Here is an 18,921-nt window from a genome sequence, read left to right as displayed (position 1 = left end):
ATGTAATTACATTCATGATATAAATAATATTGAATAAGGAGAGAATTTTTTTCCCCACCAAATAATTCTATTTTATACATTTTTGACATGTTTCTACCATCTTTATTTTTGCTATGTTCTGTCTCTGTCATTTGTGCTGTTCTTGATGTTATGACATTCAGCTTCCCAGACCTGCCTTCTGCAGCAGAATCCCCTAGGTCTGTTTTCCCATTTCTAATATATTTAATAAAAAAAAAAAAGTAACCAGTCCAGACACTTTGCTTTCTCTTTCTTTTAAGTAATTGGTAAGGACAGAAATGACGTCCTGATCTGAGGAGCATTGCTTTGGAACTTTTTTTAAGACAAGAACAGAGACAGAGTGGCCATTAGCTGCCAAACTCTCAAGGCAGCCGTTCAGGGTCCAGAACAGCCTTTGGTATGTTCTCTGGCTTGTTCAGACTGACTTTTTTCTGAGTACCTGCAGTTTTTGCAGATGCTGCTTCCTATTATATAATATTCAAAGCAAGTAGAAGAGGGTTTGTTTATCCTGGAGATGTTACAATTAGAGCTTTCTATTCCAGGATCATTTTCTAATGCCTGGTGTTACATCTTCACTAACATAAGCAAAGCTCTAATTACAGATAGTAAATTAGGCTCCACAACCTGCAAACTGTTCCAGAGGCATGACTAATTTGTTAATGGAAATGCTGCTAGAAATTGCACAACAGGGACATGAACCAGGCTCAGTGAATATCAGTATTGAGAAGATCAGTATTTCTGCTCTGAGTTTCCAAGTATACATGGCATCTTATACAGAATATCTCCTGGGTCATTGAGACATATTTTAATAATAAATCCTGTTTCGCACATCCCATAATAGACTAAAGTAAGCTTTTGAACCCTATGTTCTTCTCTTCTTTAATTACAAGGATTATGGACTATTAATTGTAGCTTGTACTGCTTATTTGGTTGAAGTGTATTTTTTCTTGCTGTGAAATTTGATAGAGTTGTCTCAGAAAATACATTGGCATTGTCTAAAGAGATTGAACATGAGACTATGACCTAAGAAATTTGTTTCCTTTTGCAGCAATTGCTGTTCTCCCTCCCCATTATTGGATGTTTGCTCCCCTACCAAGGCTCCCCCCTTGTCTGTGCCAGCACAACAGTTTGTGGAGCTGCAGTGTAAATTGGGTTAGTTTACTGTTTCAGATTTTTTTTTCCTTTGGCTCAGTGGCTGTGATCAGCTTATTGATTCTGTTTATAACATTGCTGCAGATATCGTTCTGTTGGCACAGCTGAAGGGACAGTGAAGGTGGGAGTGAGAGGCAGGAATTTGAAACTCTTTAAGCTGACATTGCTGCTAAAATAAAACTGCATAGTGTACTCATGAGTTTGTTCTTTGGCTTTGAAAGGTGTTACTTTGAACTAATGAACAACAGACGCTCTCCAGAAACCCTAACATGCCATAGTGCTTTCTTGGTATGATCAAATCTTAGAAGGCTTTATTTCTGCATGTATCATGAGAAAATTATTTAAGTTCTGGGGTCTGCATATGATGTGAAGTTTTAAGTCCTTGTAGTGTCCCTGGACATCTTGAATCCCTTAGTGAATTGAACCTTGCTTGTTAATGGAGACATTAAAAGCACGCCAAGAAGCGTGTGCTCGTGTTTGGAATGCCAGCCCTCCTTCCAGGCAGCCGGATGGCTGTCTTTGCAGAGCTGCTGGAAGCTGCGTTATCCCACAGGGAAAGACAGACCTCACTGTAAGTTCTTTTTGTCTGTGGTGTCTTCTGTTTCATGCTTTTCTCTGTATGTATTTGAGGAATATACCTGGGATTACTGTGTCCTAGCGATGGTTGGCTGCCATAAGTGACCCCCTGTTGGCTGAGCTAGTGTTTTAATGCATTTTTTTCCACTGGTCTCTTCTGTTTTCTTGAGGGAAAAAGTGTGAGCAGGACAACTGTAGGCTTCTGCCAGTTAACCAGGGCTGCATACAATGGGTGAGAAGTACACTACTAGAACATACATTTAAAACAAGCAGCTTACTGAGGAGCTGAAATAGCTTTAGAAGGTTTCTTTTGTTCCCTTGGGGAATGTTTAACACTTTTATTCCTTAATTTCAAGTGTTAAGTCTCAAGAAAACAGTAAATAAAAGGATAGAATAATTAGCCATAGGTCAATGGGAACAGACTTCAAAGTTGGACTAAGGTTATTAAAGAAACTCGTTTACATATTAAGAAGATTATTTTAGACGTGCAAGCTTGTTAAACCTAGTCTAATTACACGGTGCTTTTTCCCCCTTAGTTGTGAAATGTAGGCAAGTAAAATCTGTTAAGATACTTTTAATTGGGAAACCTCCACTGTTGAATAATGTCCTCCAGTTCATTGGTGATAGTGATTGCTGAGAACGTTTTTGACTTGTAAGAATTTCATAGTTTGTGTCAGGTTTCATTTGTTATTATTAAAACAGCACTTGCAATCCTCTCACTTTTTTCTTCAGAAAATGTCCTGAATTGGCAGATCTGCTGCCCATCAAAGGTAAAGTATCTCTGAACTGTAAATGGAAAAAAAAAATGTATAAGCTGTTCTCTTCTATTGGATACAAGTCTATGTAGCTGACAAACATGCTTGTCTATGAGCTCCATCCACTGACTGGTTATTTTAAGGATATGTGTTCCACATAAGCATGCAGGATCCAAGGGCTTTTTAGTCAGAAGCAAACTAAGTCAATTTTGAAGTAGAACAGAAACAAACTAAAATAAACAAATACTTTCCCAATGAATTATTTTTTTTTGCCACAGAATTGCCGCCAGAAACTTACCTTCAGCAGGGTTTGCACAAACCCTTTTAAATACTTATTTGTACATTAATGTTTGAGAAAGTCTGCCAATGAAAAAACAGCTGCCTACACCACCTTCTCTCTACTTCCCTTGGAAGCTTGTTTCATTTCAAAAAAGGTATTTTTTTTCTACTCTATTCTAAATCCATTTCTGAGATATGACTTCTTAGACTGGTATTCTAGAAACTGTTCTACCTGTTCTTTCAGATGAACATGCATGTCCCCTTCCCTGTTTCTTCAGTTAGCACGGTCTTATGTTGTGAGCATAAGTCATCTGATTGTGTTCTTCATGACTTTCCTCCTTTGTCCATCTCCCCGAAACTGGATGCTTACCATCTGAAGTCTATGATGTCCTTGCTGTGTCTGGGTCAACTTTTAATATATCTTGCCTTACTCAAAGGGTCCTCTGAGGAAAAAATATTTCATTACATTATGTAAATTAAATACATCATGTAAATTCATTGCATAATGTACATTTAATTACATTATATATTTCATTATGTTTCTTTCCAAAATATGTCTAGTTTTCATCGCTGCTTTGTTTTCATAAAGCTTTCACGTCATTATAATTTAAAGGTTCTTTTGATTTAGCAGAACTTGCTTTCTAAGGATGAGAGAAATGAAGTCTTTATTCCTGAGTTCTATGAAAAATATCAAGCTGCTATTTGGCATTGTTTTCTCTCCGTTCTGTGGTCCTAATAGAGGTTCATCTATTGACACTTCTTGGAATGGATGGTTTCAAGAGGAACTAGAATCATTGCCCTTAGACTAGGATTGAGGGAGGTTACAGGTCAGTTTTATTTCCCTTCTAGTGTATTTACTTTCACAATTTTTTTCTTTCCTTTCTAAGCCTCTTACCTCACGGTAATCCTTAGGGTGTGTGTTTTTCCCTCCCCCAAACAATCCATATGTTGGAGTCATCTAAAATAAACATTTTATTATGTTGATTTATTTAGTGACGGTGTGTATTCCCATCACAGACATCCATAGCATGGGCCAGATCTTGCATGAGGAGGATACAGCATAATGTTTTGTGTCAGTGTCCTTGCAGTTTGGCAGAAGAGTGAGGGGGAGAGGGCCCCTAAGATTAGCACCAGGACCTGATGGAGTTTTTTGTTTTGTTTTGGTCACGGCATGGCAGCAGATAGGAATCAAACTCACTTTACATACTACATAGATGTATCTTTAGGTATCCAGACAATACAATAAGAGTTTGTAAAGTGAATGTGATGTGTTATATTTCTACAGAAGCTGCATGGTTACAACTGACAGATTATTATATGACTAGTAATAGGAAGTGCTGCTTGCTGACAATTTATGAAATAAGTCATTTAGGAGATTATTGAAACAGTGACTACAATAAACATTTACAGTTTACTGTATTTCAAAAATGGATTACTTTTAAGTGCTAGACTTATTTCTTATGTGTGTATTTGTATTTGTTTTGAGATGTGACTAAAAAGGGTTTAATTTCAGTTTGAAACAATTGAAATTCTTTATTGGATTATAGATCATTAAACTGTCTCTCTCAAACCATTATTAAATTTTAGAGGACTGTGTGTATGCATATGTCTGTGTACATACATGTTTGTATTTAGTTTTTTGTTTAAGCAAGCTGTGGCTATGCCAGTTTTCAGAAGTTCAGCAGGGAGAGAATTCTTGGAAATTGGTGCTGGTACTAACTTGCTCCCTCTGAGATCTGGCCAACCACTTGATTGTGAGGACATCTTCATCCTGTAATGCCTGTGCTTTGTAAGCATGAAGGAAACAGAACTCATGAAATTGTGATGTTGTTTGTGTCCTGTTAGGACTTAAGGAGGACACAGATTTGGAGCCCCTTTCTGCTTCACTCAGATGAAATAATAAATGTAGCTGTTGACCTGAAGACCTTACATTGCCAGTTTCCAAGGGCCTGCTTCTTATGTGGGCCAAATAATACAAAATTGTCAAATGGGGGAAGAAAATGATGGCTATCCAAATGATGGCCCATTAATTAATTTGTTTGGATACATTTAATTAGCATTTGCCACTTTTCTTCCTTGGGATTCTGATTTTTGATTTGTGGATTTGTGTATGTGTTCATGAAAAAGGGAATTCTGTACAAATCTTACTGAACAGCTAAAAAGAGTGCTACTGTTGATGAGACTCGTTATTAAAGCTACAGTGATGCAGTAGTATGTTATACGGTGCATGACTTTCAATAATGTAGTCAGTTCATCTGTTTTGAGAATCAGAGGTTCAGGTATGTAATATTGTTGTCAAACATTGCACTGAGAATTTTTTCTGTCAAAATGCTTAAGCTCACTGGAAAAATAAGCAGTAAGGTAGTAGAGCAAAGTTTCTTTAACTGAATTTCTATCTTGTTTGTTCTTAGGTAGCCATTTTAACTGCAAGTGTAACATTTTTGATGGCTAAGATCAGTTTGTGGGGGAATGGAGAAAAATGATTAATTCTTTTATGCAGGTAATACTAAAAAAGGAGAATATATTCATTTTCTTTTTCTCATTCTTCTATGAGCAAAGAATTATTGTAACTGAACAGTATTGAGTGTGTCTGGGTTAATCTTATAATGTCTATATGAAATGTGGATCCCAAAATCCACTACAACAGTCCATTTCTTGGAGGCTGCATAGTGATTGCCCGATATTTTATGCCCTCCCTACAGCCGTCCTAGCTTTTCTGTTAGATATTTTCATAGCTATCTGACTGCTCTTGCAGCCATTCACTTACCACTTCAAGACCTTCATACACATTCAAAAATTCACTACAGAATTCTTCCATCAATATTGTGATTTGCAATGGGACTGACTCTCCATCTTAAGAGGTATCACTTTAGTAGAGAGTAAGTGAATGTGAAAATGGCTGTACTGTATGGTTTTCAGGATGTTAAGATAAACCCTTAATATACAGCAATATGTTACGGGGACTTGTTTTTTTTGTTTTTGTTTTTTGTTTTTTATACATGGCAGAATGAACAGCTAATAAAGCATTCTCTCTGCAGGTGTTTTTTTTTCCTTTGTCTTTTGACAGATATGTCTGTTCATCCTGTAAGCTCTTCATGGCAAGACTCTCTTGTAATTATGTAGAAATATTACCCTGCAGGACCTATTTCCTGTTTGCGAGTGTGCTTCTACAGTATATTTACTATTTTTATTATCAGTAAATGGTCATGGGAATGTCTGCAAGCATTGAAAAAAATAGAGGAGTCTCATTGTATGAAGATACTTTGCCCGCTACATTGTTTATATAATTATTTACAAAGTTGCAGGGACTAATTGGTATCACTTTCCAGCCCTTATTTTGATTTTTTTTTTTTAATGTAATAGATATTATGTTAGCAAGAACTTCTGAGATGTTTTGGTTTCAGTAAAGGAGGCTTTTGATCAGTATAGTTACTACAGTAAATCTGCGCATCTGTCTATGAGACTTTGTCTTAATATTTTTAATAAAGCTCTGACTATGTGTTAAGCACTATATAAGCTCTGACTGTATTTTAAGCAAATTTAAAAAATGTTTTTAGTATTGCTGGTTGACAGGCTGTGTGTATATTTAGAAAGAGTCCTTCTTAATTAGACTCTTTTTGTCTGGTTCATGCGATAAAATATCCCAGTAAATTTTTGCCATCACAGCTGTTTCTATGGAGATGAATTGTGATGACAATATTCAGTGAATGAAATGTGAAATTCATGGTGAGTTTAGAGAGAGAAAGGTTTTTATTCGCTCTCACATCTTACTGATTGGCATGATTAATGGGAAACTGAAATCATGAATCTAACAGCATTGTATTAGAAATGTTTAAATGATTTTCTGAGTTTTCCAATTCTTTCAGGAGATTTGTCTTAAAATAGCTCAATATTTGAGGGCAAAATTGGTATTCCTCCTAAGAAGGAAAATGTATAGCTTTAACCAATTCTCTTATCCTTGCCAGTGTGACTAAAACTTGACCTGCAGTACCCTGTGTAAATCTGTTGGAACTTAAAACAGTTGGGCTATCTCACAGGAAGCTTGTACTTGGCAATGTCATTAATTCCTTTGGGGAGAGGGAGGGGAATCTAGGTAGGAAAACTAGTAGGGGAATTTCAAGTTGTCTTTTGATGCTTAGGAGAGGACGGTCCTCTCCTTGTTTCAGCACTTGTAAAAAGCAAGGACATCAGCCTCCTTTTTTCATGTTTGTTCCAGTTAGCCAGACTGTGCAAATTGTCAGGTGTTACCTGGTAGCCTAGGGACTGTGATTTCTGAAACCTGAAGCTAATCCATACTGTTCAGAACGCTAGAGTTCTCAGTTTCTACATATCATTCTTTTCCCTAACTGTTCAAGATCCTTCAAGCCACATCAGAAATTATTTTTCCAAGCTAGACTGTACAGCTGGGCCATTTCATCTATCTGTAGTTAAATATTCATAACTATTTTTAGGGGCAATCATTTTTAAAAGGTTTTATTATATCAGGTTTTTCTGTAGAGGAGGAGTTTTGCAGGTAGGGAGAATTCATGTTTTCACAGCTGTGGGAATGGCATTCCCAGGACACTAATTGCCCATTCTCAGATAATTGTCAACAGCAGCTACATGTAATCAGGTAGCACATTCCTTAACTGATCTTGGTATTTATACAGTTTAGAAGGACAGTCCAGTCTCTCCAGACTGTCTACTGTGTGGATAACGTGTTGCACTCACTAGCACTCTTGCAGGTTTCACTTTGCTTGCTTAGAAGGTTGGGATGCTTGTGTGCAGCCTGCATCAAGGGGTAGGAGACGCTTCAAAACAAGCAATAGCAGGTGGTTCTTCACGCAATGTGTAGCAAAGCTGCTTTTTTTTTGCCACAGGATGTTGCGAATGCTAACCTCTTATGTGTCTTCTTCAAAAATCATCAGACAAATTCATGGAAGAAAAATCTGTGCGTCCTATTAAATAGAAAGATACCACCTCTAGCTCAGGAAGTCCTTCAACTAGAATGTTGGGAAGCTGGGGGAGTAGTCTAGGAAGCGTTAGGAAATGGTTGGGTAGAGGTTGATGCCATCAGGCCTGCAATGAGCACCAACACAATGATACTAAGATGCTTGATGCATCTGTCTGGGTGTTTGCCTGTTAGCCAGGGAAAGCCCCCGCTCCCTTCTTCCTCACCACAGAAGCAAGTTTGACATGTGTGGTATGGTCAGGACAGCAGATCTGGTTTATTGTTGTGATTTAGGCTGTGGTGATCAAGTGCAGAGATGCCCAACAGATATCCCTGGACAATACCGATCACATGATTTACATACTTCAATACACCTTTTCCCATTTTCTGACCCTGTGTTTCACTGCTTTGTATCATCCTTTCCCCACCCCGGTGGTCTTCCAAGTAAACAACCCACCTCTAATTTCCCCATTGGTCCCATTTTTGCCACATCAGTTCCCAAATTGATATTTCTGATACCATTGGAAAGCTGAATCTTGTATGGTATTACTGATACTATTAGCTAGCTATTGTTAGCCTGGCAAGATCCTGCTTCCCAAAAGGTCCCAAATACTCTCCTTCAATTGTCTGAAGTTTGGCTGTTTCTAACAGTTCCTAATGGTGCTATCTGTGATTTTTGTTACTTTTCACATTGTTATCTGTCACATCCAGCAATTTCTCATATCATGTTCAGTTAGCATAATCTCAGGGCTGGGCCTAGTAGTCAGCAGCCTAGTTTTGTGCCTGCAACTGTAACAGGAATATTATAGTATCCTTAGAAAGGTTTGTATGATTTCCCTGCTCATGCCTTCATAGGTATTTGTTATTGGTGAGAGTCTGAGGAGCTGTATAATCCACAGAGTCAGAATAGCCTTTGTTCTGACCAGCGTGGCTGTTCCTAGGAAAGAAAATGCTGTGATGGAAACCTGAGGCTATGGTTGCATGACCACCTTAATTCAGTGTGCTTCTGGGCTGTTGCTAAAAAACCTTCTCCCCATCTTAAGTCTTCCAATCTGTATACCTGCTGCAGGCTTCCTGCTTGTCTCCCTGCAGACCTGCAAACACTCTTTTAGCCTTCTTCCTGTGCTGAGGAGGTTCTGCAGGGCTGAGCAGAGCCAGTTGCCCTTGGAGAGGGTCTTGGGCCACAGTGCAGCGGTCAAGACATGACAAACATTCTCAACTGTGCAACACTTTTTAAACAAAATACACAGTGTACAAAGAAAATAATTTTAAGATCAGTTGGAGTTGCAAGTGTTAATGATTGGACAGGCTAAAGTGATAAAAATTATTTTAATATTTCCACTGACCTCCTTAGTTTAACATTTTATTCAGAACACAGGGCTGTCAGTGAACTACCCTGTACAAAAGTACCTTTTCTTGCTTTCTTGCTTTTACATACTTTGTAGGGAGAGTACTAGAAGGACAGACTTCACCATTGCATGCTGCAAAAGCTAGGTGAAATAGGATAGGCTTCCAGTGGGAATGTAATTTCTAATAAGAAATATCATTCATGTATGGAATTTCATGAAAGTTTTGCTGTCTTAGAAAATCATAGTGTAGGTTCTTTATTTCAGGAATATTGGAGAGTAAGGCCAGAAAAGTATTTGGGAAGAGGTGATAGTAGTAGAATTATGAACTGAATTAAACTTTTACTCCTAATACAAACATCTTTTTTAAAAAAAAAAAAATCTGTCTTTTCTTGGGCTTTACCAATTGTCTCTCATACCTAGAACCACAAATGATAAATGAGCTTAGTAGTTTTTATTTCAGGATATAGAAAGCAAGCCTAGTGAGTTGCAGACTTCCTCCATTTATTGTGTGTATTTAGATAGGCACGTGAACTTTTGTATTTGAAACACAAGCTGTGCATCATATAATGTTCATGAGTGGAGGGCAGCTGTTTTGATGATGTACAAGGTAGATCAGATTTTAGGCATAATTCATCTCTCCTTGGGTTTTGAAATAAAACTGTTGGTCAGCAAAGTCAACAGATAAGGATTTATGCACAAACAGCTGATAGGAGTTTCCAAAAAAACACACTTGTAGTTCTATTGATTTTTATTATATGCCATAAGTTAATATGGTATTTTAAAACAAATGAATGCTGGCACTTTGCTTTTACCTTTTGTTTTAATGTGTTCATGTTCTTAAAATAATTTTACTAAGTATGAGAGTAAAAACATTATGAAGGGATAAAGGAAATCTCTTTTATGGCTTTTTTTTGGAACTTTTCAAGACTTTGAAGTTGGAAAGTAGTCCAAAATTTCATTAAGAAATGTGGCAGTTCTAGTATTTGTAAACTGGAGTGCTTTTTTTAGTTTTGGTGATGTTTAAGAAGGTCATAACAGAAGAGACCGAAGAGATTTTTTTGTTTGTTTATTAATTCTTGCAAGCACTTGCAGCAAGCTTCTTTGTAATATTTCAATAGTGCTGCTATATTGTTTCTGAGATGGAGAGGATAACTGATATTCTAGTGCTGTGTAATGACTACTGAGCAACAATTTTTCTGCTATCCGTGGTACCAACATCTCAAGAAGAGAATAGCAGTGAAGTAAATCCCTCTATTTGGCATATTATGTCTATAGTGTTTGAGCCTTATTAATTTTGGTGATCTCTGTTGTAATGCTTTATATTATTAATAGTCGCTTTAAAAAGTTAAGAAATAATTGTATGCTTATTTGTTTTGACTCCCGTCATGCCTAGGTGCAATTTGCTGATCTTGGGGAAACACTGTGTCTGTATGTTTCCTATTTATTTCTGAAATAGTTTGTTTTCAAGCCTTTAAGCATTCCATCTGGATTGTAATGGAATTGAAATAGGTCTTGCTGTGCTAGATTGAAATAAAAGGATAATCTTATGAATGTGTAGCTTGGAATACAGCAGTTGTATGGGGGGTGTGCACACTGGCTTGTTGCAGGAGATCTGAGAATGCCAATAGCATTTTATTTACCTCAGTGAACAGTTGTACAGTAATGAGTGAATGCTGGCATGGCTCAGAAAAATAGCTCAAGTCATTACTTGGCTAGTAAGAGGCAAAGAATTTCTGTAACTTCAGAGAGAACCTTATGATGCTTGTTTCAATCAGGAAATGGATGAAAGTTGCCAAACTGAAAGGAAGACTGAAAGGAAGATCCCATCCCGCTCAAAATCTTGGGACATGGTTTTGTTTTCAAACCCTTTGCTTTCAATGCCTCTCCTCCTGAAAGGAGGATCTGAGTTTCTGTATTTCAAAGTGTCCTTGTTTTAGTTTATATTCTACAAAAAAAAAAAAAAAAAAAAAAAAAGCTGTAGTTACACAGAGCTTTGTGTACTTACTTCAAGGAGAAAATTCAGGAAGTTATGTCTTGAAGTTGACTGACTTGGGGTCCTTCCATAAAGTTTAGAAGCCCTTTTTTATCAAATTCTTTAGGAAAACAAACACTGAAAGTCTCAAATTGTACCTTCCCATATGTTTTTAAAGAGGATTTTTTCTCAGCTAGAGCCAAAGACTAGTCGCTGTTCAAGTTTTTTTACATGTTTGTAGCAGACATCATACCTCATACTTGTGTATCTTAGGTTTAGTTAGATGGATTTCTTTGGATGTTCTGGTAGTTCTTACGGTGAAAAACCCACCTCTTTCAAAGATGCACTAATCCAGTTGTGTTTGATATTCTATTCAGTGCCCGGAACAAAATTTAAGTGTATATTTGTTGTATTACTTAGTTGCTAAAGAATCACAGCTATGTCATAAGCACTGAGAAAAGCCATCCCACATCCGCAGAACTGCTTTTCATTTTTATTTATTTATTTATTTTACACTGAATCAGAAGAGAAGCATTAGCTATTGAACAGTGTAAACGTTTTCAGTTTAGCATTTGTACTGAGAATTCTGCTAATTAGTCATCTTGCTATATTTGAAGAGGAAATCTTCAAAATTTTACTTCAGGGCAAGGAATCTCTGTGGCGTGGCAGCCGACACTCTGCCTTGTTACCATAATGGCAGAAGTCTTTCAAATGCATTGAGTGTCTCTTGAGCAAAAAGCAGGACTGAGACAGAGGAGGGCACTGAAGGAAAGAGCAGTGCTGTCATTGGTTGTTTCTCATTGCAGCTGTTTGAACAAACTGCAGCCTTATGGTGGGTCCTCTTGTGTTCCTACTTCAGGGGATTGCTTATTAATTCAGCCAGGAGCATTCGAGCTTGTGGCTCTTAATGTTAACTCTTTCCATTTAGAAATAATACTTATAACTAACATAACGTTTACTCCACTCACTGCTCCTCATTCTATGTATGTCAAGAAAAAGCATGACTATAATTTGTACCCAGAACTGCCATCAGAACATCAGTCAGGTGGGTCAAGCCTTTGAAATACATCTGGAGTGAGCGATCTCCTTTTTTTAACTTGTTCACTTGTTAATAACAGTTGAAGTAAGTTTGGATCTTTATTGTCTATTAGAACGTATGTAGGAGAATTGTTGTTTCCAAGACTTTTACCATGTCATAAAACCAGGCAACATGAAATAGGTATGTCACGTGCATTCTTAGGCCAGTGGAGAACTGGCTGGAGTTGGTTTGACAAGTAGCAGACTTGGATTTAGAATAAAAAAATTAAATGTTTTAATCTGATTTATTCATGTATTTCCTGATTGTGGTGAGAAGCACAACTGCTTCAGAGCAGAGCCTCCTTCAACTATGTTTCTCTCAAAATTGAGCTAAAGTTTCACATAACAGCCATCTGTCAGTAAGTGGCATATAATGAATTTTCTTGTATTAAAACTTCATAGCAACAAGGAAATGTCCACAGATTTGTGGACATCAAGCTAACTCTGCAAAATATATAATTGCAGGAGCATTCTGTGATTTTGCTCTCCTCTTATTGAGTGAGTTAATATTATATCTTATTTCTTTTTCTGTTTTATTTTTTGTCAGCTTAGGGAATGTTCATCAAGTTCTGTAGATTGGATCTGAAGTCACTTTCTAGTATTCCAGTTACAGAGAAAGCGGTAAGACTTTGGTGACAGATTGTCTCAGGAAAATTCCCCTACTATTGATGCATTCTATAGTAACTAAACCATTCTGCCCATTTCCTTTTATAGAGTAAAATTCACTGTGTTGGCGCAAGCATAGTTTTGCAGATATAACTGCCTGTGGGCTTAGCACATTTTCTTGTGGAGCATGTCAGTTGCAAACTGCACTTGCTCCGATTCCTGGACAGGAATCTGTTGGCAAAAGTGTATACTGTGAAACTACTCGTAGTACCTAGTGTGTTAAAATGCAATAACCTTTTGTCTTTTAGAGGAAAAATAACTTAATTAGTATTCTTTGTTATGCAAACTTAATTGTTCCCCTTCTCTCATCGTTTCATACTTTTTCCTTTACTTAGAGGTTAAGTAAGAAGAGTCGCATAATCCTAGGTTTACAATTTACTTTGTACTTTTCTATACAATATCCTTGTGAAATACTTAAGCCAGAAAAAAAATCCCAAACATACTGTTCCACTCCATATGAAAGAGGAAGAGAAGAGCTGGAACTTGTTTCATTCCTGTAGTTCATTAAATAATCAAAAATCAAATATCCAGCAAAATTTCTGAGCAATTATTTAGGTCTTGCAAATTCTAAAAGAAATTCTGCAAAACAAATCACTCAAAGCTCTGGCCTCTTTTCTCTTAAATTTCAAGCCCTTTCTGAGACTTGAGCTCTCTGTATTTTTTGATCATATTGATAATTTTCTACTTTCTGAAATGTTGCCTGTCACTTACTTTTGTGATTCTCTCCTACTTTCTTAGAATTCTTCCAGGTGATTTGTTGATCCTGCTTACTCCCCTGGTTCGTATTCCTTTCTTTCAATTTTTTTCTTCTTCAAAAGTTCTGTTCTTGGACAGTATTCTTTATTTTTTCCAAATACTTATCTGTACCTACTATCTTTATGCTCTCAATTTTTAAAATATTTCACTACTGATGAACTGACTCCTTCATCTAAACTAATAACCCAATCTCTCTAATATCTCCTTGTGGCTGTCCAGTCATCACTTTAAACAGATATTTATGGGTTGTCAGGTAACAGAGAGGTTAGGTAATATTAAATTAAAATGTTTTTGTTGCTGGGCTTGACAATTCACAAGTTAAGCAGAATCCAAGAGTAGAGCTCACATTCTACATTTCTAAAATCAAAGCAAAAGTTTTCTAGCTAATTGTTGTATTTTTCATAATATCTAGTAAAGCATTATAATCAACAGACATTGTAAAGTATTATGTTGAGGAAAGCACAGAAGTATTTCTGAAGCATATCACTGTTTATAAGCTAAACCATCTCATTTGGATATTCTTTATATTTCATAATATATTTGGGATTCCTACATTTTTCAGTTGTAGTTTATGCTGATGCTGACTTTTGGGTTGTCTGTGCCAACATCGTTAGTTTTTACTACTCTACAGTCAGATTCTGTCTCAAACACGTTTACACATTTTTTTCTGCTGCCAGTTATTCACGGGAGGAAAATCTAGTCACTGCCTTTACTTCTTCAAATTCCTCTTCAAAAACTGATTAAATATCTGAAGCTCAGTATATTGCTTTGGTTTAAATAAGAACTATGCACATATTTTGTCTGTTCCTCCTTCTGCAATTAATGAAAGAGGTACTTGTAGCTGATAATGGAATTTAATAATCATGTTGGGAGATGTCAAGGACTTCCTCTAGTTTTCTCCCTGATTTTACAGTTCAGTTTATTTTCCCATCTCTATAGCCTAGCTTTACATATTGTATAGAGGTGAATACTGGAAGGATTGAAAAAATACCAATGCTTTTGAAATATTATAAGTAATGAAATGATCTTCTTCTGAGGAACAAAAAGGCTTCCTGTCATGGGTTTGTTCCATATACTTGCTCTTGGGTGCTTGCTTGGAAGTGATGTAGTGAAGATGGTCTTAAAACGTCTGAACTGAGTGTAATCTGTTCTTGTGGATTATTCACCTAGCGGTTTCTTGCCTATATTTCTTTCTTTGGTGCTGTTAACAGAATTAAATTCATGGTTTAGAGGAGTCAAAGGGAAAAATGTGGTGAAGGCATGGGCTTCCATCTGTGCCACATGTTGCTTTGTCTTGGATGTTTCAACAAGAATTCTAACCATGGTGTCTGGCCCACTTCATGTCCTCTATCTCAATGAGTTTCTGCTTTTTCATATCATGGTCCTCAAGGACTAAATGTTATACTCTAGTTTTCCTAGAAGACAACTCAGTCTTCCACCTGACTTCTCAGATGTCTATTTTTGCTGTATTTGGAAAGCATATTTGGCTCAATTATGTGAGAATTTCCACCCTAAATCTCACAGAAGATGCAAGTTTTATTTTAAATAAATCAATAAAAGAAAATGTAATTTCCAGTGTTTAAAACTGATTAATCATTCTTTCAGTGCTGCACAGAAGTCCTGTAGGCTAGTTACATTTTTCTCACTCCTTGGACTATAATCATTTTATTATAGGCTGCCACTTTATTATACTGTTTCCTGGTGTTTTCTCATTGATGCAGGAAAGTGGTCTAGCTGGTATTTCTTGTGTCAGAGCCCTGAGTGTGAGAACAGGCTCCGCAACCTCTGCTGCCTCCACTCAGCCATCTGGCTGCCTGTATTCAAGGGTAGCTGTGACAGGGTGTAGCTGAGTGATCTGGGATCAGACCGCTGTGAGAGGGTGCTGGGTTAGAGGGAACTGCGAGATGCCTCCTCTGGTGCCTCCCTCCGTGCCACCACCACTTCTTGGCTGGGGGACTGCATTTCAGCTTCGGTTCGTGCCTTTGGCTCTTGCCTGAGCACTGTAGGTGGGCCTGGGGCCAGCCTTGTGCTGTGTTGATGCTGACCTTGTTTTGCTCAGTTGGCTTCCTGGCTTGACCTCAGATCTGCATTGCTGCTGCGGACTTCTCTGGTGATCACTGGACTGTGGCTAACCCTGGCTACTGTCACCAGACCTGCTCCCCTTCTTGCTTGGCTGCTGTGTGACTGTGCCCTTTGGGGAGGTTGCTGCCCTGCCTGCCTTGCACAATCCCTTTCACTACAAGAACTACACATCGTCAAATAAAATGAGTATTCAGCATGCTCAAACAAGAGGAAATGATTCTCCATACACAGTGTGGTTTAACTATGGAACTTCTTGCTGTAGGGTGTTGTGGATGCTAAACGTTCTTAATACATCTTAGGTATCTTCTGTTTGCCACTGTATGAAACAAGATCCTGTCAGGATTTGTCTGACCCAGCACAATCACTCATGTTCTTATATAAGGTTACTGAGCTACTTGGGGAACAGCAATGGCAGTGGTATTGTGGAGTGCTCTTGATCTGACTTTAAAGAAGTATTACAGAAAGCTATTACTGTCGTCATCACAGTATTCCTGGTACAGTTTATTTAGCAATAGCAATAAGATTTTTCTTTTCTCCTGCAGCTAACGGGTAATGATCCTTCATTCTCTTCAGTTTCAACACCGTGACAGCAGATGAAGGAAGACATGACGTGGAGCATTCACTGGAATTTCCTTGCAGTGCTTTCCTTTACTAGGTTTCCTACCCATGCGATGTTAAAAATCTTAGCATTTTTTATTTAAAAGTAAACCATTAGTTAACCGGTTGCTGACTGGAATAATAGGTATAAGAATGAGGTGCAAACAATGCAATACTTGTTTCAAAATAACTGTTGTTCATAAAAAGGAAGGATTAGTGGTTTTTTTTTTTTCTTCTGCTTATACAAATCCATTTGATTTTATATGGTCAAACGTTTCAACAGCAAGAACAAGTCATAATAAAGAAGATGAATCTGTAAAGGAAAAAGAAAAACTTGAGTCAAGTAACTGGTCAAGATTCGGTTCCATTAGGTGAAGTAGAACTTGGATCTTGTTGGAATACATTCCCAACAATGTAGCCTTTCATTTGAAATCCACATTTGCCATTTTCCTGCTTTGTCCTTTAAGCCTTGTCCTACCCAGGAGAAACAGCTGCATACAGTTGATGTGCTATTTACATGCAGTTAAACTTTGAAAGAAATATATTAAATCTGCTTGGGTGATTCAAGAGGGAAATCATCCTCTTAATCTAGTATTTTAAGATGGATAAAAGTAAATTGGTGTACAACTATGGTTAGACTAGTGAAAAACTCATTGTAACCATCTTGTTTTAAATAACTGGAGTGTCTAGTTTACATACAACATTAAAAAAGAAAAAAAAAACTTCAAACAATAAACTAGTTAAATCTTAGTTACTGATAAGATATTATCAGTATGTCTCACACATACCCTTTTTTCCTCTTGAATTGTCTTCAGCAAATTCAAGAGAGGAGGAAAAAATCATTCTTTTAGAAAATCTTTCTGAATCTTTTCCTATGTAGTAGGATATAGATATATTTATTATACATTATGATCTACATGTCTGATAGCAGTAGGCTATTTTGATGAATGAAGCTAGTTTTGTTTCATTACATATAGTTTTACCGTTTCTGAAGTAGATGCCTGCTGCTTTGTCAAAACTTGTGTTCTGACTTCTTTTTTTTTCTTTCTGTTTCTTAAATTGGCTGAATGACTGAGATTTGAGATTTGCATTTAAGATGGGCTCTGGAAAGAGAGAGTGAAAAAAACTTTAGTCTGTGTGGCTTTTCCTGTTTATGTTTGTTTTAATGTATCCCACTTCCCACCATTAAGCAAATTATTTAAAACCAAAAAATGATTGTCTTTGAGCCTTGATAAATACCTATTAGTGATAATGTCATGAATTTAATTTTTTATACTATGGCCTTTGGCTAGAAATCTAAATGCGACTGTTTGGAGTTTCATATTGAAAAGATGGAAGCCAGGAGAATGTGATGGTGGTGTGGGTGGAGGGGGAAGTCTTTGTGCTAAAATAAACAGCAAAGTCTGTTGAACTGAAAAACTGTCCAACTGAGGAAAAAATAAAATGCTGTCTAGAGAAGCCAATTTTAGATAGATAGATAATAGATATATAGATACTATTTTTCAGTATTAGTGTTCACTTAAGGTCTTAGGAACTAGTAATTACATATGTGTTTTAATTGAACTGTGCAACTTAGAGCCAGATTTTGGAATTATATATGTATAAATGTGTGGAGTTTAGGTTTTCAGATGTTTTATCCTTTGTATTAGATGTATTATCCTTTGTATCCGTTGTATCCTTTGTATTAGAAATTTAAGCTTTTTTAGTCTCTAATAGCCTCTAATCTATCCTTGTTTAGTTAATATATTTACATATAAAGTTGATTTTTACACTTGCCATAGTAATAGTTGTCTTCAAAAATTGTCTGAGTGAATTTAGGACTTTTTACAGCTCAGGGCACAGCATTTTTGTACAAGTACTTGAGAAAGAATACATTTTGGTCATGCAGTTACTGAACAGAGTAGCTTAAAGAATGATGTCTCTAAATTTGTTACAGATTTGGTCTAGCTTGACAACTAGACTTGTGACACATGGACAACGCCTGTCAGTCAGCTGTTGTTGGGAGTCTTATTCATACACAAGCAACAACTAGGAGGTCATTCATTTGCGTAGGGGTTATGATGTTCAAGAACAGGGAAAACTTTAACCTAACTCACTTATGTAATAGGAGAGGACAGTTTATTTCTCAAGTCTAGTAGTGCCTTCGTTAGCTATATAACAATGCTTTAATCATTTTTATTTGCCTAACATTGAGATAGAGCATTGATAAGTGTTTGTAATTAATGAATGTAATGCTGAACCGAGGATGTGAAAATGACTGTAAGGTGCTTCTATGTTCCAGAAGAGGAGTATGTATACAGCCCACTTGTATGAGCTTTGTGGCCCTTTCCAAAGGTACAGGGGGATAAAATGGTTACTCAGAAGCTGACTGTTCCAGCAGGCATGGAATAGTCCATTAGTAAATTGGTGGATTTTGGGTCTCTTCAGCTCTTCTGCTAAGGATGTTTTGTTTTGTAAAAGTAAGTAATAAGTCCTCAGAATGGGGACTTGAAGTTTAGCCTCCAGCATCTTGCTCAGTATAGGAGCGAGTGCCATTAGTTAGCCTCTCTTAGCATGTGCCCTGATGAATATTTAACCACTAGCACAAAATGGAGTAGTTGTGATGCAAAAACTAAATGTGCAGTGATTAGCTGATAGCCAGCTGTCCTAGCTTGAGAAGAAAAAAATTATTTGTTTATGTAGGTTCCTTTTGATTGAAAATGGTATGTGCAA

The 18,921-nt window shown here is 37.0% G+C and overlaps 1 protein-coding gene across 1 annotated transcript in view; it reads left to right on the top strand.

Moving 5' to 3' along the window:
- Positions 1 to 1,046: 1,046 nt before the first annotated feature.
- Positions 1,047 to 18,921, top strand: part of LOC112978593 (gephyrin-like) — a gene marked incomplete at both ends in the record, with an annotated part of 234,005 nt that continues 216,130 nt past the window's right edge. The window contains 2 exon segments of the mRNA XM_026092193.1: positions 1,047 to 1,113; positions 1,116 to 1,161. Coding sequence (XP_025947978.1) covers positions 1,047 to 1,113; positions 1,116 to 1,161 — 113 coding nt within the window.

The sequence above is a fragment of the Apteryx rowi genome, unplaced genomic scaffold, assembly GCF_003343035.1.
Source record: "Apteryx rowi isolate R43461 unplaced genomic scaffold, aptRow1 scaffold_945, whole genome shotgun sequence".
NCBI lineage: Eukaryota > Metazoa > Chordata > Aves > Apterygiformes > Apterygidae > Apteryx > Apteryx rowi.
Note: the sequence above shows the minus strand (reverse complement) of the source record. Positions and strands in the feature narration are given on the sequence as shown.